The following is a 27,792-nucleotide window of genomic DNA, read 5'->3' as shown; positions in this document are numbered from 1 at the left end:
GCAACTTCTTGAAGAAAATAAGTTACTTCTAGATGATAAACAAACTCATACTGTTAACTTGCTTGATAGTTTACATTATAAGCTTTCTGGTTACAAAATCAATGTGCAAACTCAAGGCTTCTTTAGCAAGGTTTATTTAATTTTTATTTGTAAAGTTTATGCTAAAGTACATTTAAATTGTTTACTTGTTGTTTTCATTGTTTTCTACTATTTGAAAACCTAAAAAAAATTTTAAAAAACCATAGGCGTCCTTTTTTTTTGCTGTAGAATTCCTGTGAGCACACCATTTATTGCTGGTTTTAGCTGCAATCAGCAATTATTATATTACTAATTAGTTGTGACCTTCATATAATTTTAATGTTAAATGTAAAATCTGATGATCTAACATGTTTCATGTAATTCTAAAACATTAGTTGTCTGTATATAATTTATCAGTTTTTTAATTAAGGCCATAGGGGAGGTTTCAACACCTTTTTTTACAAAAATTAACTTTGGCTGTTATATGAAAGCTTTAAGTACAAACTACAAGCCAGTTTTTATAGAGTTCAAAAATATAACTTAATATTGAGATTTTTTTTTTTTTTGTAAAAAGTTTCTGATACAAATGTATGGAATGCATTTTAAAAATCACTAAAAATCTATCTTCTCCTTCATTTTTCAAGCAATCTTCTTCAAATTTTCAAAAAATGTTCCTTATATTATAGAAAAAAAATGTTAATTATGAATTTTAATAAAAAATTAAAAAAATTATGACAAAAATTAAAAAGAAAAGTCTTTTTTTTTAAAGAGTACTTTAATTTAAAATTTTTCAAAGTCCAAATTAAAGTTTTTTGTTATAGTATAACAATTAGACTGTGAAAGTTTGAAGAAGATTGCTTAAAAAATGTAGGAGGAGATATATTTTAAAAAAAATAGTCTTTTTTTGCTGCTTTAGTTTTCCCTTCCCCAAAAAAAACTATTATGCAGCCCACTTTGACCTGTCATAACTTCAAAAATAATTGTAATTTTTTAAAACAATAAAAAGCATCCTGAAGCTTAGTAAAAACTCTATAGAATAAGATCAACTTGTAGAAAACATGGTATAACCCCCCTATGACCTTAATTAAAATGTATCTAAATTATTTAAGTTTGAAGCCAAAAATTTAATGTCTTATGTTTAAAGCAATATTCTTATAAAATCCATCTAAGCTAACCTAAATTTTATTATCTGTTTTTATTCTATAAGTCTATAATTTGTTTTAAGCTATTCAAAATTGATGAAAGAAAAAGTCATCAACACCTTGGTTTATATATTTATGGAAATGTTGGGACTGGAAAAACTATGTTGATGGATTTGTTTTACCATTGTATTGACGTCAGCCAAAAAAAAAGAGTGCACTATAATTCATTCATGCTGGATGTTCATTCAAGTACTCAAGTACAATATTTCTCATAATTAAGTCACATTATATAAAGTTCAATTAAGTTCAAATAAAAAATAAAAGTGTATAACTAGGTTTAGTTCTATAAAAAATTACAAAACATTATTATTAATTTTTAAATGTAATGTAAAATTATCTAGAGTGATTATGATTTAAATTTGGTTTAAAGTCCTCAATACTTTAGTTAAGAAGTAGAACTTCTTATAGTTATAGATAAAATAACAAGCAATGTTTTATGCTCGTTTCATTGGTGCTTAAAGTTAAAGATATTAAGACAAAAGAGAAAATTGATGCAAAATAAGATTTTTACATAACTATTTTAAGTTTTATGCCAAATGGTCTAAAAGAAAGATTTAGTTATCTAGTAAGTTTAACTCGCTGTATTATTGTTAAGCTACTTGGTTGTAGAATATTGTTTGCTACCATTAGTTAAGAAATAAATATATTTTGATAGTCACATGGTTGCCAAAAAACCTGGAATTTTGAACAAAATTCACTAAAAAACCTGGAATTTTAAACAAATTTTACATATTAAGTAATAAAATTATGATTTGACACAAAATTCTAATGTATAGATAAAACTTATTTGCCATCATCAAAATTTTTGATTATTAAAATACACATTTAAAGAAGCTTTAAAATATCTTTTCAATGTCATAAAACTATTTAACACGATTTTTTACCTTAAATTTAATTTTTAATTAAAAATAGACCCTAAATCAAGGTTTTCCAATTTTTTTTTCAAAAGGCCCCCTTTAAAGAAATTAAAAAAGCAATGGACCCCTCCAACAAGGTAACTCAAAAAACTACCATTTAAAACACCTAAGACTTTTTTTGCTCTTCTCCAGAATATCTAATGTAGCTTCAAATTATGATCCCATGCCCCCCTATGCTGCTCATGACCCCACAAGGAGGCCACTTGGCTCACTTTGAAAAACCCTACCCTAAACCGTGTAATTTTAAAAATCTGAAAGTAATTTTGAAAACCTAGAAAAATTTGCCCACAACATTTGGCAACCCTGTAGTCAAAGCCGTATAAAAAAGTGGTGAATGCTAAGGAGTAATCAAAATATCTAAGCTTAGTGATTTAAAACGCAATTAAATAATCCATTGTGTTTGCAGTATCTTTTTTCTTGTTTGTGATTATATTTAAATTAAGATATTTTAGATTTTATTTCAAACTAAATTTTGTTAATTAACGCATAATTTTTTCTTTTGGTTTTTAATTTAAGGCTTTGAATTTATAGTTTTTTCTAAAGTACAATGTACAAAGTATATAACTATTATTAGAATTGTCTCTTGTTTGACTTATGATATCAAGTTTTATATTGAAGGGACGTTGTTTTCTTCAAGTTTTCTAAATATTTTGATAGTTCTGCTGAATACCTTTTATTTTTCTTTGCTAATGATTATATTTGGTTCTTTACCTTTTCTTAAATATGTTTAATCCAATAATATGTGACGTTAGCATGTAGATTAAGTTTAAAAGGATAAACAGCTTTTATAAATTTTTTATTAGCTTAACTATTTTATTAAGGCCATAGGGGGGGGGTCCGACTTTTTTTTTTACAAAAAATAACTTTGGATTTTATATGAAAGCTTTAAATACAAACTACAAGCCTGTTTTTATAGAATTCAAAAATATAATTTAACTTTTGAGATATTTTATTTTTTGTAAAAAGTTTCCGATACAACGTATGGACCGCAAATTTTCCGGGGTCAATTTTCTCGGAAATTTAAAAATTTACTAAAAACCTATCTCCTCCTTCATTTTTTGACCTAGAGACTTCAAATTTTCAGGAAATGTTCCTTTTAATATTTTGAAGAATCTGAATGTTGGAATTTTTGAAATTTTGAATAATAAAAATTTTATCCACAAAAAACTAAAAAAAAGGGTAGTTTTATGACAATAATTTTTTTTTTACTCAAAATTAAAAAAATTCCTACAATAGATCTCTTTAAAGTTTAATGATACACATTCTGTAAAAATTTGAGAAAGATTAATCAAAAAATGAAGGAGGAGATAGATTTTTAGTGAAATAGTCTTTTTTCGCATTTTTAGTTTTCGCCTTCCATAAGGAACCTATTAAACGCCCTTTCTTTGATTGCTTATATCTCAAAAGTTACTTTGAGTTTTTTTTAAGCGGTTAAAAGTGTCTGATAGCTCAGATTAAATTCTACAAAATAAGATCAAGTTGTAAAAAACAAAGTGGACCCCCCCTATGGCCTTAATTTTTGAATTTTTTTTTTAACTATTTACTCATTTATTAAGATTACATTTATATAGTTATTTGTTTTAACGAAAAAAGATTGCTCAATTTACTGATTTGTAAAGAGCTTATTTAAATAGAGATGTGCAAATTAAATATTTTATTTACGACCAGGTTTTGGTGACAAAAAAATTGCTACCTCTACAAGTAAAATAAAATAGTAAACTGCACATACATAAAAAACTCCTATTGGAAGATAAACTACTTAGATCTAAATTTCAATATACTGAACCATACAGAAAACATTCTACCTATACAGAAAAGACAAAAACAAAATAAATTAAATTAATTCAAAGTCAAACCACTTACCAACCATACTCAAACAAATCCCAAAAATGATAGAGGCCGTACTTTCTAATAATTAAAGTAACAAAAACCTGTCTAACAACATAAAAAAAAGACTATCATGATGCTTAAAAGATAAACGGATACAATTATGAAATTAACTATACAGATGAATGCAAAAATAAAAAATAGAAATAGAAAAAGAAAAATTTTATGGTTCAATTTACCATATTGCAAATCTGTAAAAACAAACATAGTAAAAAGTTTCTAAAAATAATAAACAAACACTTTGGAGAAAATAGTAAGTTAAAAATGTTTAAACAAAAGCAATATAAAGTTAAGCCACAGCTGCATGACAAACATTGAACTTTTTTTTTTTGACTTTTTCATTGAGTTTTGTTGATATTTGGTTTAAATTAAATTTTTTAGGTAGTTCTTAATTCAACTTAGATAAACTTTTAGAATTTTTTTTAGATAGTTCTTAAATCCGTTTAAATTTTGACTGTAACAAATTAGATTTTGAAAATTTCAGTGACTTTGAGTTTTGTTTATGTTTTGTTGATACTTGACTAAAAACTCCAATTTTAGATAGTTTAAGTTCTATCTAGGTAAATTTCAAGGTATAAATCTTATTTAACTTTCTTTAAAAAATCTCTTATTTCAGTTATTTATTTTTGACTCATCATATTAATTAAATTCAACTCGTTTTAGAATTAGAACTAATTTTACCTAATTATACACTAATAAGCTTGCATTTTCGAATATGTAACATTTTAGATTTTTGTTTAAATATTCATGCATTAATAAATTTCTAAATAACATTATAGATAAGCAACATTGTTATGTGCAGTTTAATGTTTTATTCTACTGAAAAGGTCACAATTTTTCTGTCACCGAAACCGGGTCGTAAATAAAATATTTAACTTGCACACCTCTATTTAAATAAGCTCTTTACATTTCAGTAAATTGAGCAATCTCTTTAGTTAAGAAAAATGACTACATTGACCTCTCGCATCTTTACGTACTTGTGACGTTACGCACTCTCGTTTAGGAACGCATTTTAGAATTCTAATAAATTCAAAAAATAAAAATTGTATATTTTTTTAATAGTGCATAAATTAGATCTATTGTATATTTTTAATTAAAAATATGTTTATAAATGCTAACTCACCTTTTTATATCTTTAGACTTTGTAAACTTATGTTCCTTGACTAATTGATAAACATTTAGTTATACCTTATTATATCAGAAATTTTGTTACCAATAAGAAATTAAATTAAAATTCTGAAAGAAATATGACTGTGTGAAATAATGAAAGTATAATAAAATAGTTATATTTTACAACACAAATAAATAATACAGCACTCTTGCCCTATAAATGAATTTACATAAAAAAAATAAATCTTATGAATCTTCCTAGCAAAAAGTACAGAAAAAAAATTGTAAAATTTCTCTACAAGTATCATTATTTTATATAAATTGAAATCCTTTTTTTTTTAAACATATGTATAGTATTATCTTTTATTTTTATATTTATAAATATAGTAAACAAACTGTTAAAAGTGCAGGGTTGCCACTCGGTCAGGAAAAATTTAAAAAAAATGACAAAAGTCTGGAAATATCAGGAATAAATAAGGGGTTTTGAAAAAAAGTCAGGAAATTTGATAAAATTAAAAAAAAGTCAGATTTTGTCAGTTTGAATTTACAAAATTCCTTTTTTTCAAAAGCCTTCAAATGGTAAAAACTAATTAAAAGTCCTTTAAAGACAGAAAAAAATTCAAAAATTTTCCTAAAAATTTACGAAAATTTTTAATTTTATTTCCAATGCCTTCATCTGGTATAAATTAGTAAAATATCCTTTATAAAACTGCAGTCTCCACATTGCTCATAGAGCTTTTGAGCTTGGAGCTGACGCTACCAACTGGAAGCTGGATGACATTTTTAAAAGTCTTTATAAACTTTTGAAAAAAGCTGGAGGACAGAGAACGGACTACAAGTCAATAAGTGGTAGCAAAATTTTTCCTTATTCGTTTTGTAAAACTCGTTGGCTTGACGATAAGATAGTGGCTGATCATGCCATCAAAATTCGGCCAAACATTAAAAAAAAATTTCAAGTTTGGAAGTTAGGTTCAAAGAGTAAATGTCCTGACAGCACATGTTACCAAGTCATAAGGGATGCAGTGGCTGATTATCTTGTCTAAGTGAAGATGCATTTCTTTAGTTATGTAGCATCTCTCATGCAACCTTTTTTGACACTATACCAGAGTACCCAGCCTATTGTTGCCTTTATGCATGAGGACATTTTGTGCTTGGTAATTAAATTGCTGTGTATCTTTATGAAAGACGGGATAGTTTCGAACCTCAGCCTTCCCAAGTTATTCAAGATTGAATTGAATGATCAAACTTCCCTGTAACCTGCCCTTGATCTTGGTTGTGCAGCAACCAATTTTCTCTCAAATTTTGAGGAAAAAAGACCTAGTTGAGGAAAAAAAGATCTTAAATTTTGATAAAGAATGTAGAGTATTTATTATAAAAGCCGTTGAAAGTCTCTGGAGCAGAATGGCTATTGCAACTACATTTGTTAAAAATATGTCATATCTAAATCCTCATAACCTAGACAAATTAGGAGTCACAGTTCTAGTTAAGCGTTTTGTCAATATCGTGCACTCCTTAACGAAAAAAAAAAAGTGCTCTAAAACTGAAGGTGATGAGAGCATCGATCAATTTAGAACTTTGATAAATTTTATCAATTTTTATTAACTTGTATAGTAGATGCCCCCAAGATAACGCTTAAATTATAGTTGACTTAAATAAACTAATAAAACTTACTTACTATTTACTAAAGGTTTAATAAACCAGTTACTTATACTAATTTAAACTTATTTCGAATCTGTGATAATGATTATATTTACAATGAATTTTCGAAACGAAAAGATGATAAAATACTGCACAACATTACACTAATAAACCGAATTATCAATTCTTTTAAAAGACGACAATACTCGAATAAAAGAAACTAAAAACTAAATGTTTAAACCAAACTCAAAAAGTTTTCTAAAATCGAAATCAACTCGACAACAAAATTGAAACCATTAAAACTTAAGTGCAGCGAAAAGCTGCACTGACTTCAGTCTGCTGCAACACAGTAGAAACTAAAAGAAGCCTTAATTACTCGCGATTGTTGAATTTATACTCGCTTGAGAGAAAAGAAGAAAGTAAAAAAGAGAAAATTACCACTAGAGTGGCACACAGTTTTATTTTGAAACATTGGGAGTTTGTACCAAATCTTCTCTCGGAAAACTGTTGCAACCATTGTTTGTTTTTCACAATGGACAGGCGGAGGTGGAACGAGGGTAACAAAGCTCTGCTTGAAGATTAAATGAAAGAAGAAAATATTAAATCCAGAAGAAGAATTAAAGATTACATGTATGCTTACAAACTAGAACCATATCAAGTAAACGTCTCGAAAGATGCCATTTGTTTATCTAGATACATTTATGCTAGGAAATGTTAAAAATTGTGTCTTTTTTCAGACAAGCTGTGTTTATAAGGTAATAATACAAGTATTTTGCTGATAGAGCTGTTTATTACAAACATCAATCATACACAGATGGTTCAAGTGATGTACTATAAGTTTGATGATAGAATTCAGCAAAAAACTGTCGTTTTTAACTTGTATTAAAATTAGATTGAAATCTTTATACAGTTTTAAGTGTTAGATTATGTATTTTAGAATACGTTTAATTTAAGAGTTTGATTTAGAAAAGTCGGGAAAATTTTGGTAAAAAGTCAGGAAAAGTCAGGAAATTTTTCTCAGCTCGATCAGTGGCAACCATGAAAGTGGGAGTCCCCAGTCTGCTTTTAACTAGAAGCAATATAAAAAAACAGCCATTATAGTAAGTATATTTGGTATCTCTCGTATATTTACGCATTTTTTCTGTGGACACAATGTGGGTAAATAAGCGAGAGATACTGTATATACTTATGGCTACAAAATATTGTTGATTGTGTGTTTCTAACTGTATGACTGTTTAAAAATATTTTTTTAATTAATTAATTAAACTATTTACAACAAATCAATTAGCTTAAACTTTAACCACAGAAAATGGACATTAAAAAAGGATTCTAAAAAGAAATTATTTCTATTGAGCGACTTTGTCCCCTCATATCTCAAAACTTTAGTCAACCTGTCTTGAGATTCAAAAAAATTATCCTGTATTTTTATACTTTATTATTATTATTTCCTAAGTGCACTTTGGTTTGAAGTTTACAAAACTAATCACATTAAGACAATCAAGACTAATCCTACTAAGTCTTAATATATTCTTAACATAAAGTAGTTTGGTAAACTTCGTAACGGCAGTGACCAACAGGAAGGGAACGATAGCACCTAATATTTATGGTGATATAACTTTAAGTCAAAAAGCAAAAAAAAACTTAAAACTATCAAGTTTGCAAATTTTATAATAAGATTTATAAATATTTATTATAAACACCGCCATCCTGAGTTATAATCCCAAAATTTACTTTAAGAAAAAATTAACCAAACACAGCAATCCTGAGTTTAAAGCCAAAAAATTAATCTTTTAAGTTAAAAAACTAAACAAACACAGCAACCCTGAGTTTAAAGCCAAAAAAATCTTCCTTTAAAATAAAAAAAACTCACCAGACTTAGTTTATGCCTAATTGAAAAGAAAAAAGAAAGTAAGAAGTAATAAATTGAAAACTGAGCAAAAGTACATCAGTTAGAACTTTTTACCATGTTAAAAAAATGTTACAGTGATTTAAGCTAAATTACATCACCTGTAGTTTTACCTCAATCAAAAAAAAACTCTAAAATGGTTGAGTAAAAAAATATCATTTTTTAGGAGACCTAGTCTTTCTATTTCCACTGCAGGGTTTATGAGTTGTAGATAATGCTGACATAGGATACAAACTAACTAATTAAATAATACTAATAAAACTAATAAGACTTTATTAGTTTATTGAAGAAAACACTGATATAAATTTAAAACATTTTGGAAACGAAATTCTAGAATAACTGCAAATAAACATTTGAATAATTTAAAATCTTCTAATAAAAATAAACTATTTATACTATTATTTTTAATACAACGCTTTAAAGAAATACATCATACTATTAACACACATGTTTTCTGGTCAAAGGGGGTCTATGTCCCTTTTTACAAGTCGATTTTATTTTAGTGAACTTTGTGTCCTAGCTAGCGATTGTTTTTCACAGTTATATAGAAATTCAAACTAAAAAAAAAGGTACAATGAAAATAAGTTCAAATGGTTCTTGATATAAAAAAAGCAAAAAAAAAAAAAAAACTACTGCATTAAATAAGCATTTTGTACTACAGTTTTTGAACAATAGTTCTTTAATTTTTTTTTCTCCATTCTCTTTCTCAAAACATTATAACTTTAGGGTTACAAAATATTATAGATGGTGTGTTCTTTGTAACTTTACGGTTGTTGAACAAAGTTTATTTTTTTGGGAATAAGTTAATATTTCATAAGTTTAGTGACAAAAATTTAATTCCAAATTATGAGGTAAAATACAAATTTATTTCTTTTACATTACTTTGATAGTTTAAGATATTTTCAACTTCAATTTTTTTTAATATTTGTTAGTTGTGGTTGTCATTCTAAAATGGATTTATTCATTCTAAAAATGGATTAATTCTAAAATTGGAAAGTTAAAATACAAAAAAAACCTACAATTTAGTATTGATTTAGTTTTTTTTTCCAGCTACCAGATACTTTTTACAATTTAGAAAAATTTAAAATATTATCTAAGGTAGGGGTGGGCAACGTAAATAATTGACGGACCGGATCCAAAAAAATTAGCCCTCGCGGGCCGGAGCATTTCGAGTAAGTGATCTAACGGTATCAGCTGGATCCTTTTTTAGATCCGGACTCTTGTTTAAAATATTATGCGGATCCGGTCTAATACTAATATTAGGAAAGGTTCTTGATTCGAATAGAAACTAATTTCAAAATATTTGGATCCAACTGGATGCTAATTGATCATATGCTAATTATAATAATATGCTAATTAATATGCTTATTGATGCATATTTCAGAACTTAGAATCAATTTATTAAAGGTTCTTATATATAAAACTTTGTGTTAACTTTTTTTTAGTATTCATAATTCTATATTTATTATAATTCTGGACCAAATTAAGTACGTTGCCCACCCCTAATTTAAGGTATAAGGAATTATATTTTTTATGAATTTTTGAAGTTTAGTTGAAGGTGCAAACTAACTTAAAGGAAACAAAAAAATCTTATTCATTAAAAACATTTTATTTATTACACATGATAGTTTTTGTAATGTTAAGTATTCTTTTTTATTTATTTGATATTTTAGATTATAGTTTAAAAAAATTTTAAACTTATATTACTATAAAACTTATAAAGTTATAGTTAATAGCTCAAAAAATAAAAAAGTGTATATAATTTTAGTAAGTTTTTTTGTTTCTAAAATGTTGTGGCTTTGATAGTTTTTATTAAATTAAACTATTTAAGATAACGTTTTTTTGCTCACCTAAATATTTTTGCTTGAACTGTAGCTCTGCAGATTAAAGTTTATATGTATATAAAGCAACTTATATAAATTGATGTAAACTTTGAGTTTATTGTGGGATTTGAAAGTTAAGACAAAAAGTTTGTGGAAAGTTATAGACGTTCAAACATTTTTTTACAAATCCTTATATATTTAAATTAAATTTTTACTTCTGCATCTAGCAATGTTAGTTATGTTTTATAAAAATAATTTGATTGGAACTAGGAAGTTGATTATTTTAAATAAACTATGAAATAAAAAATATTTACATTAAACAGAAACAAATACTTTTATTCACTTTGATATTGTTATAAACTGTTATATTTTTGAACAATATTGAAGTTTTTGAATAAATTTAGTTTTAGTTGAGTTTTAAATTAACGTTTTTTTCTATTATTTAGTTATATGAAATAACAATTCAAACTAGTTTTAATTAGATTATTTTGAAGCTTGGTTGTATTCAAGTTTCACAAAATTCAAGCGTGTAAAATTGACCCTTAATAAAAAATTAACTACTTGCATTTTCATTACTCTCTATTAAATAATGACAACCACAATCAATGCTTAAGTGTTAAATAAACCTTTTGAAAGAACTTTGAGGAACTTATTTTTTCAAATGTCAGTTTCAATGGAACAAAACACATTTCAATAAGTAGCTCAGTATTTTTGAGCTTTTAAATACAATTATTTTATGTTAATAATTTTTTTTCTTCAAGGAAAAATAAAATTTGTACTTTAAAAAACCTGAAAAAATCATAAATATGCAAATGAACTTCCAAAAACTTAGACCTCTCTGTTTAAAGTTAATACTTTTATTTAAACACTCATGTTAGATCCAATGTTTGTTTTTGTTACGTTGACCTTAAGTTAATGTTAATGCTTTGCTTAAGCTCATTTTTTAAACTACAATAGTTTTTTTAAACATATATGAAACTTTTTGTAAAAAGTCTATTTTGTATTTTTTTCTATAAGTTTTATATCTCAATCTAATTGCTATAAATATGATGTGCTTATTAGTTGTAGATAGTTGTTTTAATAAAGCTCCTTAGAAAAGTATCAAACTTAATCTTTTTTATTAGCTGTAATAAGAGTTTTTTGGAAACATATTTGAAATTTTTGAACTTTTAATTTATTTTCTTAATCTAAGGGATACACCGATTGAAAAGAACAAATAGTGGAAATTTAACAAAAAAAATTGACCCTATTCAACCGGTTGCAATAGAAATAAGTCAGGAAACATCACTGATATGCTTAGATGAATTTCAGGTAAATAAATTTACATTTACAAGAGCTCTAATTTTCTTTGTTCATTTATGTTACATGTAGATCATTTGCTTGGCTTTTAAAACTTGTTTTCAGTGTTTTATACTTGTTAAATAACCTTAGAAAATTGCTAATACTCTGTACAAAACATTTAAAAACATAGTTCTTTACATAAAACTCATTATATGTTCAGTATTGACTATTATCTCTATGTTATAATTTTATTTAAATTGTCTACTAAATTATAAAGCCAAGTTTTTATAATAAAAACAATGTATATATAGGTTAATATAACGTATTAAATCCTAGAGATTTAAACAAGCATAGTCCATTGAAAAATCAAAAAAAAAGTTTCTATACTCAAATACTTTAAAGATTTACGAAGTATTGCTGCTCATAAAGTGTTAAGCTTTTCATTTTAAACTTTTTTTTCTAATTTACGTAAATCTTTTACATACTGTAGAGATCTTTATATTTTATGAGCAGCGTAAAGTCGTTTGTTAATGAAGTGCTTACGTTGAAAAAAAGTGTTTAACAAATTGACACATAATTCAACCACATTTCATCCATAATTTCACGAAGCTTTCTTAAATTACTTACTTCTCTATAATATTTCAACTAATTTGTAAGACAATTATTATTTTTTAACAAATGTATTATTAATTATAATCTTTAACTTATGACAGGGTTGCCACACACTCAGGGAACTCAGGGAATCTCAGGGAATTTTCAAACTGTAGAAAATCTCAGGGAAACTCAGGGAATTTTGGCATTTTTCTTTTAACTCAGGGAATCTCAGGGAAGTTTTGATTTTTTCTCTAAATTTCAGGGAAGTTTTTGAAAATCTCAGGGAAATTTTTTTCTAGATCTTGAATGAGGTTTAGTTAATCCAGTTTCATTATTTTGTTCAAAAGTAGTAATTTTTATTATTTAAGTGGTTATTTAGAATTTTTTTAGCCTTGCGGCTAGTTCTTCAATATTCTTAGTATTAACATTGTAGTTTTTTTAAGTTTTAAATTAATATTTACTTGAGTAAAATCAAACAGTTTAGAGAAATGAAAGTTGTTGTTAACTATTCATTGAAAAGTTCTAATAAACTTTTTATTTTTAGTTACTTATGTAGTTTAAAAAACACTATGTTGTACTATTAGTTCTTATTTTTTAAATAATAAAGTTATTTGTTATTTGTTTACAACTACTTGTTTTCAGTAAAAAAAAATTAAAATGAATACAGATTAGTGTTGTATTACTTTTGTTAGAAAATAGAGGTTAAATTTTTGTTTATAAATAATAATTTAAATCCGGCATGTCTAATTGGAATGGGTAAAGACCGTTGTGTCAGAAACTTTACAAGGTTGGTCCAACAACTTGTCAGCATGAAGATACTAAAAGCAAAAGAGGGTGATGACAGCATTAATCAATACATTGATTTGTTAAGTTCTTCTAACACTCAAATACTTTTTGAAAATTTTCTTGAAAAAAGTCACAGTTTAGACACCTTTTATTTTGACACACTCGATATCCCAAGCAAATATAAAGATTTAACAAGAGTCCTTGAGGCTGTTTTTGTGCTTCACAATGGCCAGGCAAGTGTTGAACGGGGCTTAAGCTTAAATAAGGAAGTAATATCAACTAATATGGGAGAGATGACAATAAGGTCCCGAAGAATGATGATCAAAGATCATCTATATGCAAACAGTCTAGAACTAAGCACAGTTGAACTAAGTTCTGAATTGTTAAAATTTGTAAAATCTTCTAGGGCCCAATATTTGGCATATCTTTATCAACAGCGCTTTGCTAAAAATGTTCCAAATAAAGGTGATGCTTTGAGCAAGTTAGGAGAACAAAAAAGTAAACTTACAAAGCAAATCAAATGTTTGAATGAAGACTATGACAAATATACTGCAGATGCCAACAAACAGTCTGATTTAGAAGCAATGAAAGAATTATTAGCAAGAGGAATAGCTGCTAAGGTCAACGCAAATAAACTTGAAAATAAAATTAAAACTATTGATTTAGAAATTGCATACTTAAAAAAACAGTATTAAGATTTTTTTGTTAGGTAATGTGAAATTGTTTTAAAATCAAAATTATGTTTTCAGTTATTTAAAATAGATTGTGTATGAACATCTAAAAGACATAAAAAATTTTTAATTTTAGATTATTTTGTATCAGTTGTTAGGTATTAAGTTGTACTTTGATATGAGGTATTTCTTTTTGCAGGTTTTTTTACAATAATGTTAAGCTTTTAAGTTTTATTTACTGCATTCAGAACAGTTGCTAGGAAAGACATACAAGTCATAATGAAGTTATTATGTATGCATTTAAGTGACTTCTTCATGTGAAATTATTATTATAGTATAATTAAATTTTGTCAATTAAAATGTCAAACAAATTAAACTTAATTCTTTTATGTAGAAAGTTAACTAACAAGTTTACACAAAGTTGTGCAAAAATTTAGTTTTTAATTTTTAATTGGTTTAAACCTTTTAAGATTGAGTTTTTGAAAACAGTTTTTTTCATAAATTTAATGCAGAAGCATACACATACAACCTTCCTTTTATTATTAAAGAAGAAAAATGAGAATGACGTATTAATAATTTGTGTTAGAAGAGAAATTTTTTTTTTAAGATTTGAAAAATACTCAGGGAAAAATACTCAGGGAAATTTTTGGTCACTCAGGGAAGATTTTTTGGCTCAAAGAGTGGCAACCCTGTTATGATATAATTCTTAATAAGTCATCAATTTGCTTGTTAAGCGCACGGGGGTATATATATATATTTTCATTATTAATTGCAATTACTTTTTACGGTTTTTCAAATATTAAATTGTAAGTGATCGTTGAGATGTAAGTGACCAAAGTTTAAGAGTTTTTAGATACTTTATGGAGGCGCAAACTATAAATGTAAAAAGTGCGTTTTTACTAGAATCAGGGTTGCCAAAAAACTTAAAATCCTGGAAAAAACCTAGAAAAACTTGGAGTTTAAAAAGTTTTGAAAAAAAAACTGGAATTTTAAACAATTGTAAACTTTGTAAAGTAGTGAAGTTTCGATTTGACACAAACAATCCAACAAATAGCCTAAAAAAAAATTATAATTAAAAAAATGTGTAATTAAAAAGTTTTCAAGTAGTTTTACAGTATCTTTTCAATGTTTTTATATTATTTCAGACAGTTTTTTTTACCTTAATAAACTTGATTTTATACTCTAAATTAACCCAAAAACTTGTAATTTTGAAAACCTGGAAATAATTTCTCAAAAACGTTTGGCACCCCTGTAAAATAATATCTTCCTACAGTTTTATATTGGTTTTTTAAATTCTATTTCAGTGTAGTATTTTTAAAACTTGTAAAATAACCGTTTGAATGATTTTTTATCTATTTTTTATTATTGTTAAACAAACAAATTAATATTTAAATTAAAAAAAGTTAAATTTGATAGATATTTTTATTAAATGCAAATAGCACTGTCTAAAAATATGTTGGTCCATAGGTTTGTTTCAGAAATTCACTGTACTTGGCAAACTGGTTGTAAATTGTATATTCTATAAAAACTAACTTAAAGTATTTTAGCTTTTTTTTAAGAGCCGTGTTAATTTTTATAAAAGCTATTTTTGTCCTTGTATGCCCCTTAGTTTCAAAAAATTTATTATAACAATTTTTTTAATTAAAAAAAGGTAACAGATATTGCTGATGCTATGATATTGAAGCATCTTTTTACTGGACTTTTTAATGCTGGCGTTATTCTGATTGCTACAAGTAATAGGCCTCCTGATGGTAAGTTTAGTTTCTATTAAACACAGTTAAAATATTAAAATAGTTTTAATATTTTATGGAAATATATGTAATGCTTTCTACTATTTAATATGCATAAATTAAACATTCTTATAGATTTGTACAAGGGTGGTTTACAACGTTCAAATTTTTTACCTTTCATAAAATCCTTAAAGGAAAACTGTAATGTTTTAAACCTGAATTCACCTAAAGATTACAGAATGGAAGGAACTACACTTGATAAGACTTTTTTTTTGTGAGATTTTTTGAATGTTTTTGAAATAAGTTATAATACCAGAAAAAAATCTAGGTAAGTTTTATAAAACTAATTAAGTTTATAGTCAAAGTTACTTGTGTTTAAAAGTTTAAAGATAAAAATCAAGCAATTATTGTTATTTAAAGTGAGTTTGAATTATTAAATAAGTTTTAATAAAGTTTTGAACTACTAAAATACTAATAGCATTTTTTATGAAGTGTGTTTACTTAAAAGTTTTTGAGACTTTTATGCGTTAATTTCAGTACAAAGTATACATAAATTTAGAAGTGTATGCCTTCTTTAAAGATGCGATTAAATAACTTGCTAATCATAAAAAACACATTTGCACATAACTTCATTATATGTATGTACTGTACTTCTTATATTAATTAAATTTTTATACTCCGTAGAATTGTTTTATTAATTTAGCAAGGCAAAACATCATGAGTTAAATGAAGTAAGTAGTTTGAAAATTATTGTAACTACGTTACAGTGAACTTGGTTAGTTAAGAATTTTCTTTTAAAGCGTTAGTAGCTTAAATTTAAAAATTATTTATAGTAGAAATTTTGTTGCAAGCTTCAATAAAAAAGTATTAAAAACACAGACTAAATAGGTTTTACTTAATTGACCAAGTTAAAAATATTATTTTATTACGATATCAATTTTGATTTTAAGACTTTTTTAGTGTATTAATACTAGTATTAGTTTAATTTTTACTAATTCGTCTACTTAAAAAAATTATAGAACTTCTCAAATGGGAACAAAAGAGCATATGGAAAAGCTTTTTATAGAACATGCATCTAATCTTTCAGGAGTTAGACCAAGTCAAGTTAAAGAAGAACCACTAGTGTTAAGAGTTCTAAATAGAGACCTTGTCATAAAAAGAAGATTTGGAAAAGTTGCCATATTTAGTTTTTCTGAACTATGTGCTAAGGTTATAAATTATCTAATCTGAAAAGTTATTTATCTAGTTCAGGGTTTCCTAAACTTTTTTTCAAATAGCCCCCTTTAAAGAAGTTAAAAAAGCTATGGCCCCTTGTACCAAGATTACTCAAAAACTACCATAAAAACACCTAAGACCTTTTTTTTTGCTCTTCATCAGCAACTCAAGAATATCTAGTGTAAGTTTTAAAACTACCATAAAAGACACCTAAAATATTTTCTTTTTGCTCTTTATCAACAACTCAAGAATATCTAGTGTAAGTTTTAAAACTACCATAAAAAATAAATAAAACGTTTCAAATTATGACCTCATGGTCCCCCTGTGGCTCCTTTACTGCTCACCCCCCTTTTGGAAACCCTGATTTAGTTGTTATCATGTGTCTAATAAGTTATTTGTATAGTTTCTATAAGCTTTTAGTTAAAACATTTAAAATTGTTTAAACAGTACTATATTTAAGGTATATTTCAAACTTTCTGGTTAAATTAGATGGATTAAGGGATTTTATAGAACATAACGTATATTATGTGTATTGTTTTGGGACTTAAGTATTTTGCGTTTTTTATTTTCACACAATCATAAAATTTAGAATTTTTATTTTTGAAAGAATATTTTATGACATTAAAGACAAGCACCATTGTTCAGTGCACTTACAGGGTTGCCAAAAATCTTGTAATCCTGAAAAAACCTGTAGTTTGATAATTTAGGCTAAAAATAACCTGAAATTTGAAAAACACTCTGAATTTTGAACAAAAATTGCTGTAAAACCTGGAATTTTAAACAACTTTTACATGGAAAGTAGTAAAATTTCAATTTGACACAAAAAATTTATACAACATTAATTAATCAAAATTTTATTTGCAAAACTCAGTTTCACCCTTTAAGGGATCTTCAGTTACAATTTAAATCTGAAAAATAAAAGTAAAACAAAACATGGAAGATGCTAAAAGTAAAACAAAACAAGTTTATACATATGAAATTAGAATTTGTAACTTAGGATGTTTAAAAAGTTTCGAGTCTTAATTTCTATCTATCGTATTTAAATATTTTTGTCATCAACAATAAAAAAAAACACATTTAAAGAAGCTTAAAAATCTTATTTCAATGTTGTTTTACTATTTAACAGAGTTTTTTACGTTAAACTAATTGAAAACTAAAAATAGACCTTAAGGCGTGTAATTCAGAAAACCTGTAGGAAATTTTCAAAACCTGTAGAAAACATTTGTAACCCTAAGTTTACTATTTTATTATAGTCGGATTTATTTTTCCTTTTAAAACCTGGTTATGAATGAAGTATTTGATTTGCTTCTTTATTATTATTAAACACTATCAAACTGAGTTATTGATCTTTATCTGTTAGTGTTGATATCTATATAATACGAACAGCCTGTAGGAGCAATAGATTATTTAGAAATATGTAAAAAATTTGTCATTATTGTTTTTACTGACGTACCAAAGATGAACATATTCAAAAAAACTGAAGCTAGAAGATTTATTACACTACTTGATACGTTGTATGATAATAAAGTAAGTGTTTATAGCTCTAAATTAACACAAACAAAGAATTTTTTTGTACGCAAATACTTTATTCGGCTAACGGCTTTTCACTGCCATAAATATGAAAGGCTCTAATTGAGTCTATAATTCTAAATCTTATTGTTAGTATTTTATGTGCAGCAAGAAATGCTGTTTGCCGAATAAAGTATTTGCTAATTAAAATTTGTATTACTCTAATTGATTTTTTTATAAACAATAAAAAACTCATACGTATTTAATATTTTACTTGATTTCCACACATTTAGTAACACTCAGACTAGTTTGAACTTTTTTTCACAAAACTCGGGATAGTGTTATATTTTTCGTAAACCTCAGGCTAGTTTCAAATCTTTTTTCTTTGAAATTTTTGTTTTTATTGAGTCTTTTTGTAAATACTTATGAGTTTGAAATATTTACGCTTTATTTGTAGTCTTATTTTAGTTTTTGTAACTCTAAGTTTAATTTAAAAGTTGTCTTAAACTCAAGCCAAGTAAGGTTAGCTTGATGTAATTTTAGCTAATTTCGGTTTCTCAATCTTGATTTTTTTCTCGAAAAGTAAAAAACCTGGTATTAATAAACAAATCCTAGAAGTTTTTGATGAATTTCAAATAACCTATTATACTGTTCTAACATTATGTATAATTAACTAGTTTCTTCATTATTTAGCTCAGGTTCTGTTGGTTTTGTTTAACAAATTTATTTTTAATATCTACTGGTTTGTTTAAAACCTCGTTTATAGTTTTTTTATACAATTTTTGTTGCATTTTAATAATATAAAACGTAACAAGGCTTTAATTCATAGAGATCCAAACAACCGGCGCTCATTTATGAGCAGCTAAAGGCCATAAGTCAATAAAGTATTTTGAATACAAAAGCATTTGTTTTTACTGCATGTTTAACACTTCAATTGGAGTTTAAATAATGTTAAAATGTTCAAATAAAAAATGAGTTATATAATATGATATATTAAAAACAATTATGATTAGTTATTACTTTTAAATTTATATTTCGCATTATTTTATTTCATTTTTAACTTTATTAATTTAAACTTGTAAAACAATACAATTTTACATTTAAAGTTTTATTTTTCATGTCTTGTACGTTGCTAACTTAATATTTTTTACTTTTCGCATTTCTAACTTAATCAAATCTTATTTAATTCCTCTTAACTCTTTTTTTCTAGCTCTTTACGTTTCTAACTTAATCTTTTCTATTTTAATCTTAATAAAAATTAGATAAAAAGTATCATATATAGCGTTAATTAACTGAAAACAGTTTACTTATAAAGGCAAGTCTTAACGTAGTACTTCTGATCTTTTTGAATCTTGGTTAATTTTATTTTATAGTCTAATAAAATACACTTAATAACTGTTTGACATCATAAAAACATCTTTGATGCTCTTCAAACAGTATTTCAAACTATATTTATTTTAAATAAAACATTAAGTACAAGATATATCACTTAGCTTTTAATAATCTTCTATAAAAAAGACATTTCTAATGTTACTTTATTATTATTATTATTACATATTTGTTTTTAGCGAAATCTTTTGAGTAATGAATGTTAAAAATAATTTAAATAAATTTCAGATATTTTTTTCTCAATGTCGTTCAAAACTCAAAAATTAATTAATAAATACTACATAATAGTGAAAAAAAAGAGAACAGGGAATACTTTTTAAACCGATAAAGAGTTAATATCTAAAAGATTACAATTTAAATAAACTCTTTTAGAATTTTGTATTCTTAAAGTAATGATGTTTTTATTTTTTGGTCTACACCATTATTATTACCTAGTTAAAAACGTGGTTTAACTTTAATACATATACGCTTTTAATTTATTTTTTGGACTTATAAAGCTGTTTTTATAGATTTATTTAATTATGTCTGCTGAAACAACAATAAAAGATTTATTTGTTAAGCCTTCAAAAGAAGACAAAAAAATAATTTTACAAAATGAGTCTATATTACTCGATGATTTACAAATTAAGCAGGTAAGAAGGAGTTATAATATATTTTATACAATATTTCCTTATCAAGGTTTTCAGCTATAAGTATAACTACTGTTTTTAGATACATAATGTTAAAATTTAAACTAATTTAAACACAGTTTAGATTAGTGGTCTTTTAGGCTAGTAAAATCTGTCACACTAAACATTAAAAAAGTAATTCTATGCACCCCGAATTTTAACTTAGTGAGCCCCTAGTGGTTAGAACACGTAAAAATTTTTAGTTGTTTTTTGTAGGATACTTTTGGTAACCAAATTTTTTATTGAATTTAGTTTATTTTTACATACAAAACTTCTTCAGACTGCAGATAAAATCAATAGTTTATTTAATCAGTTATTCTTCTTTCTAATAAACGTTTTCATTTCATTGATTTTATTTTCACAATAATGTTTATTTGTATTGCTCACGTCTTACTTACTAGTTGCACAAAACTATCTCCACAATCCCTACTAAAACTCAGTATAATCTAATATTCCTTATTAACTAACAACTGTGCAGTTAATTTATTTTTTTAATTATTTGTTGGTTGATAATTATTTCTGTTAAACATTGATTGAACAAAAAAAAAACAACATAAAAAAAGCATTTGAGAAAGTTAAATACGATGAAAGCACTATAGCTTCTGGTGATCCTTTTAAGAAAATTCTTGATGCTCAGATATGTGTATTTGATGTGGTGTTGCTCATATTCTGAACTTTAGGTCTTATAATTACTAATTCTTCAAGAGTAACAAGTTTTAAACTACATATTACTAATGTAAATACTTTTTTTAATAGTTTGGTTTACAACTTAAGTACCTAATTTTAAAGTATCATTAACACTGAAACTAATGGGGAAATGCCCCGGAGGTGTGGTCACATTAGTTGTAGTGTTAAAGCGCAGTGGCGGTTTTCTGGTAGGTAGCTTAGCTAAATCTTAGGCTGGAGGGGGGTTAATAAGTAGGGTCCATAATCTAGATTTAGCTTAGAGTTTAAGATATTTTCAATTACTTATATAAAATCAATACAAGCAATCAATGTTAAGTAACGAATTTATTTAGCTATAAAATCAGTACAAATAAATACAAACCTAGAAAATTGGCATTTTTATCAAGTATAAAACTTAACAGTGCAATAATTTAAACTAATATAAACCCTAGTTAATTTGCATATAACAGCAGCTAAAAAAATTTGTTTTAGTACAAACTGGAAACAAACTGCTAGTCTAATAAGCAGTGAACTTAACTACAAATCAGTTATGAATGAATCCTTTTAGATACTCAGGCCCAAATATACAAACTTGTAGTCCAATAAGCAGTGAACTTAACTACAAACCATCTTATGAATGAACTGTTTCAACTACTCAGAGCCAAATCTCTACTAAACAGCAGTAAGTTTAGCTGCAAATCAGTTTGCATAGAATTGGCTCAACTAAAGTTACATCAGTAACAATGATTTTTTGTACTTAATAACAAATGACTTGCAATTAGCATGTTTGTTGATTAGTGATTGGACGTTCAGTTTCATTTTAATTTCACAAAAAAATTGCCAATACATTACAATACAATTATTGAATCTATTAAATTTTTCACATAATTTTTGAGATTCTTCAATATATGGGTTAGTCTTTAAGTTTTATAGCGCATTACTTCCCAAAACAATATCAAAAGGAGTCAATAAAAACTATAATATAAAAAAATTGAGTCAAAAGAACTTCCCTGACATTTAGGAACAATATCAAAACTAGCCTGTGTTTTACAAAAAATTCAAACAAGCCTGCATGTTTTGAAATGTTCAAACTAGCCAGAGTTTTTTGAAAATTTCATCTAAGCCTGGGTGTGTGGCAACTCCGGTTTGTTAAATCAATAACATTATTTATCTACTTCTTATTTTAATTTAACTTATTATTGAAAAATCTTGGATTTATAGCTGACAGCAAAAAACTTGTGCTCAAATTTTAGATAAAAGTAATATTTTAATTTTTTCTTTAAAAAGTATAACTAATAAAATATAAATTGTAACACTAGTTTTAGACTGGTATTTTACAGTTAAATTAAATATTTTAACCAAACTATGAATTTTTTTAAACCAGACATTCTTGTTTTATACGAAGTGAATATCATAGTTCTATTAAATAAAATTGTTTAAGTTGAAAATACGTCATTGAAATATTTTACAACAATGACTTATAAACTTATATCAGGGTTGCTCTTTTTTGAAGCAAGATATAGTTTTTTAAATAGTACGACGAGCCAAAACCTTAAAAAAAGGGTAATTAGTTTTGAATACCTGAAATATTTTATTGTTGAAATTTTCGCATAGTATAAAAAGTTAAAAACAAGTTGAGATAAAATAAGATTGTCAAAATATAAAAACTAGCCTGAAGTCTAGAAAAATTGTCTTGAATACTCTGACTTTAAAAAAGTAAATGTTCGAAATAGCCTAAATTATTCATTTTACAGAATAAAGGAAGATATCATTAAGAATTATTTTCTCTTAAAATGTTCAGCCAATATATAAAAAAACTCAAGAGCTATAAAAATTTTTTTTTTTTTTTTTCTTTTACTTAAAGATAAATGTTGTTTAAGAACATTAAAACTAAATTTTGATTAGCAGGATATCAAAACTTTACTTGTCATTTTTAAATTATAACTTTAAATTTGAAAATCTAAATATTATTTTAAAGTCAAATTCAAGGATTTTTGTAAGATATAAAGTATTTTTTTAAAGATATACTTTTTTTTAACTCTTAGTATGTAAATCATTCCGATTAAAGTGTTTTAAAACTTTAGAAAGTGCATAATATTAAAAATTGAGATTTCTTGTTGCTACTAATCTAATTCGATTCTAAGTTAAATCCAAAGTGTTTTATGTTATTTATAGAAAGTCTAATTATCAAGTTTGCGTTTCTTGAAACCAAAAAGTTCAGCCTGAGTGACTAAAAATAAGCATTAGCTACATCAAACTAGCCTGAGTCATTTTAAGTTTAAAAAAAGAAAACAAAATCACTAAACCAAAAGCTGATAAAGTTATTTAGTTAATCAACTCTGAATACCAATAAATAACATAATGATAGCAAAAGGAGTTAAATTTTTCACAAATAAAAGCACCCTTTTCAAGAAAGTCATAAATGTAGCCTGAAGTTAAATAAAAATATCTTAACTAGCTAAAGTAAAAAACAAATATCAAATATTCTAAGGCAGCCTGAGTTTAAAAAAATAAACTAATATGATTTTTTCTAACATTTCAAGCTAGCCTGAGTGTATGGCAATCCTGTATGAAACTAAAATCTCAAATTGGATATCAACAGCTTTATCACTCTTTAAACATTAGTCAAAACGTTAGTCTGAGTTTCTAAAAACTAGCATGAGTTACATTGAACTAGCCTTAGTCATTTTAAGTTTTTGAATAAATAATTAAAGAAAATAGTAAAAAATAAAAACTAGAAAAGTATATAAATGTTCAAGATTAAATACCTTAAAATATCATTTTAACAACAAAGAACTTCAATGCTACAAAAGAATACATAATTTTTAACAAAAAAGGTTTCAAATTTATTAAAACTAGTCTGAAATTTTAGAAAATAGTACCAAACTAGCCTGAGTTTTGGAAATAGTCGCAGAAAAAACAATAAATACTTGTGTTAGAACGTTTTTTTACATTTGAAGTGCGACACAACTTTTCTTTTGTTTCATCGTTACAAAAAAAAACAACATCAAACTAAAAATGTTTCAAGTTTTTATTAATACAATGTCGCTAACCGGGGTTTCTACTTATACACTTTAGGGGCCTGAATTACAACGCAACGTGCGCTCTAACTTGTATAATAGAAGTCCCCAAGATAACGCTTAAATTATAGTTGACTTAAATAAACTAATATGACTTACTTACTATTTACTAAAGGTTTAATAAACCAGTTACTTATACTAATTTAAACTTATTTCGAATCTGTGATAATGATTATATTTACAATGAATTTGCGAAACGAAAAGATGATAAAATACTGCACAACATTACACTAATAAACCAAATTATCAATTCTTTTAAAAGACGACAATACTCGAATAAAAGAAACTAAAAACTAAATATTTAAACCAAACTCAAAAAGTATTCTAAAATCGAAATCAACTCGACAACAAGATTGAAACCATTAAAACTTAAGTGCAGCGAAAAGCTGCACTGACTTCAGTCCGCTGCAATGCAGTAGAAACTATAGAAGCCTTAATTACTCGAGATTGTTGAATTTATACTCGCTTTAGAAAAAAGAAGAAAGTAAAAAAGAGACAATTACCGCGTAAGCGGCACAACAACAAGGTTCATACGCGTCAGTCCAAATCAGATTTTTAGGAATATGATGTTCCAGTACTTTAAAATCTTATAATTTCTAAAAGAAGTTATAAAATCTTTATTTTTACTTAGTTTTAAATTGAGACTTTTTTCTTAATAGAACACTCGTTATTGTCGGAAAATATTGTTTTAGTAAAATTAAGGCAATATTGGCAAAACATCAGGGTTTTGTATCAATCAGTACAAGTGATTTAAAATTTATTTTCAAAAAGAATTAAAGAATCAAATTTTTTAATTTAAATAAAACAATTCCTGTTGAAACAAAGTCTGTCAGATTCAACGCAGTAGCTTTCTAAAATGTGTTTGCTTTATACATTTTTTGTATTGAAATAGGTTTGTTTTAAACCTGTAAAGTAAAATTTTTATATATGTATAAACCAAAGTGGGCACTCATAAACAAGAATTAGAAAAAATGTCCGTCTAAATTGCAAAATTATTCGTAAGAACCCTGTTACAGGTAGACTACTTACGTCTATTAATTCCTTTTTAAGGGGGGGTCAATCACTTTTTCGACAACTTCATTGAATTTTGTTGAGTTTTAGTTTAGCTACAATTTGCATTTTACAGCTTCTTAAAATTCAAAATAACTTTTGAGATATGCGGGTGAAAGTTGGAGAGTACAATAGGTTTCTTATGGAAGGAGAAAACTAATACGGCGAATAAAAAAAAAACACTAAAAATCTATCTTCTACGTTTTTTGAGATAAATATCTCAAATTTCCAGGAAATGTTCTTTGCTATATTTGGAAATGTCTGTTGTTAGAAATTAATAAATTTTTGACAATTTTTTTTTTTCGAAAATAAATAAAAGAATATTTTTTGATGCTTTTTTTTCATAACATTTTTATTTTTAAAAATCATAACAACGGAATTTTCTAAAAATTTAAAGTAACATTTCCTAAAAATTTGAGATATTTATCTCAAAAAACGTAGAAAATAGATTTTAAAGTTATATAAAATAAGATCAGGTTGTGAAAAAAAGTGATTTACCCACCTCTAATGCCTTTGTATTGATAAAATCACTAGTTTAAATAATTATCATGCGACTTAAAATTAATAAATATTATTTAAAGGACGATACCTCGGTGAATTTAAATGTATTCTCCGGCGAAGAAGAAGAGTTTGCATTTGCAAGAGCTCAATCTAGACTGAATGAAATGCAAACTAAAGAATATTTACATCAACACAAATCTATGAGACCAGAAATTTATAAGGAAGTTAATTGATATTTAATATATTTAGTATAATATTAGTAGCGTAAATAATGATATTAAGAAATTTATAACACAGATTTAAGATCTGTTATGTATGTTTAGTTTTATTATTTTTACTCTTCCTTAAAACTTGACTTAAATATACATTTAATACATGCTGTTTTATGTAATAAAAAAATTTTGGTTTACAATTCATGTTTTATTCTTACGTAATCTATAATAAATTTCTAACAAAACTTGCAAAAAGTGTTAGTTTTTTTAACGAGTACATTAAGTATTAACTTTAATTACTATGAATAAGTAGTTTAAACGATTTCAGAACATGTTCTATCTAAATTTTGTGATCATTGTGTATATAATCTCAAGCATTGTCGCTTTATACCTTTACGATTTTATTCCCAACATCTTGAAATAATTTATTTTCAATAATTTTTTTGTATAAACTGTCTAATCTAACATTACAACTACTATTTTTAGCTAGACAATCAAGTTATTAATTTAATGAGAGTTTTGTTAAAACAAATTCGACACGCGACGTATATTTTAATTAAAAAACAATTTGTGCTGAATAACTGAAGTTTTAATTTTTGTATAAATATTCATAAATACGTTTGTAAATAACTTTTGAGTTAGCAAATTTGCTAATTGAATTATTAATTTATAATTACTTTACAGTAAACAAATTTTTGAGTTTTAATTTCTAAAATTAGGTTAGCATGTAACTGTTTTACCTTGTAATTCCGGCCTGTTACTTATAAATAGTTTTAATGTGTCATTTACAAGATAGTAACAAATCCGTAGTTAAGATTTTTTCAGGAAATTGTCATTGAGTAAAGTAAAGTTTTAAAGTTGTTTTCTTTATTAAACTAAAGTACGCTTATGTAAAATGCATGATCTAACTTTTTTAATTAAATTTAGTAAAAAATTTGTTGCTAAGTGTTAAAAATGTTAACAAAATGTTTGATTTTATGTTAAAATAATGAATTTAATCCTAGATAAAAACTGTAAAGTTTGATCATACCAGCAAACGGTAGCTTCATGATTAACCGTTTGTAGATCGAAGACTGCGACGGACGGACGAGTTACAATAAAAACGAAACCCGAGTCGCAGTACAGTAACCTAATGCTTAAGCTTTTATTAGGTGTGCACTGCCGGTTGGCAGGGTTTACACTTCCCTAAATTTTTGAATTTTCCTAATAAATCCCTAGATTTCCCTACAAAAAATTGAAAAACCTGTGAAAATCCTTAGATTTTACTTTTTTTGCGTGATAATTAAATATTTTGTGATAATATAACCAATTTTTTTTTGGTTTAATAAATTGTATTAATATTTTCAAGTTATTGCTTAAAAACAAGTAGAGTTTTAAAACTATTACAAGATTAGCAGCATGCTAGACAGCAGGGACATAGCTAGCTCGAAAATGTTACAAGTTTGCAAAAAAAATTCAGGAATGATCCATGGTGACATCATATCAGGAACAGAGCAATTTAAATTACCTCTAATGTTATTGTAGTTTATATAAAAGTATGTAGTTACGTTAAGAATTCAAAAATAAATAGAATGTTAAAGTATAAATAATAACTGCATACAAATCAATTTATGTTGCTCCACATCCCTATGATTCCTTATGTGTTGCCACTTGTGTAAACCCATAAAAACTTTCATTCAAAATAAGCAAGTTACATTTTAATTCTGAAAATAGATTTATAATTTTGATAATATTCTTCACAATTCAGGAGTTATTTGCAAAAATTATTGCTTTTATAAGATAAAAATGATACACTTTTAGGACTTTTTAAAATACATAAGAAATATGCATTAATAAAGTTCAACACATTTATTAATATTATTTAAGTTATAAAATTTTAAAACTCTTGGCATTTTCGTCAAACCTGGGTTTTTTTAATGTACAATTGTTTTACTGTTAT

At 25.8% G+C, this 27,792-nt stretch overlaps 1 protein-coding gene across 1 annotated transcript; it reads left to right on the top strand.

Moving 5' to 3' along the window:
- LOC145830216 (AFG1-like ATPase) lies at positions 1-26,996 on the top strand. Its single transcript, XM_082938147.1, has 10 exons — positions 1-130; positions 1,244-1,409; positions 11,694-11,812; positions 15,485-15,584; positions 15,699-15,837; positions 16,583-16,772; positions 18,165-18,305; positions 20,186-20,308; positions 25,722-25,865; positions 26,919-26,996. Exons 2-10 carry the CDS (start codon positions 1,322-1,324, stop codon positions 26,979-26,981), a joined length of 1,107 nt encoding a protein of 368 aa, XP_082794273.1. The 5' UTR covers positions 1-130; positions 1,244-1,321; the 3' UTR covers positions 26,982-26,996.
- Positions 26,997-27,792: the final 796 nt, after the last annotated feature.

Source organism: Thalia democratica, chromosome 2 (assembly GCF_965202585.1).
Source record: "Thalia democratica chromosome 2, ktThaDemo2.hap1.1, whole genome shotgun sequence".
In the NCBI taxonomy this organism is placed as follows: Eukaryota; Metazoa; Chordata; class Thaliacea; order Salpida; family Salpidae; genus Thalia; species Thalia democratica.
Note: the sequence above shows the minus strand (reverse complement) of the source record. Positions and strands in the feature narration are given on the sequence as shown.

Coding starts and splice junctions, on each gene's coding strand:
- LOC145830216 (XM_082938147.1), top strand. CDS start 1,322: ATGTTGATGGATTTGTTTTACCATTGTATTGACGTCAGCCAAAAAAAA. Junction 18,306..20,185: donor ATACGTTGTATGATAATAAA/GTAAGTGTTTAT, acceptor CTGTTTTTATAG/ATTTATTTAATTATGTCTGC. Junction 20,309..25,721: donor ATGATTTACAAATTAAGCAG/GTAAGAAGGAGT, acceptor TATTATTTAAAG/GACGATACCTCGGTGAATTT.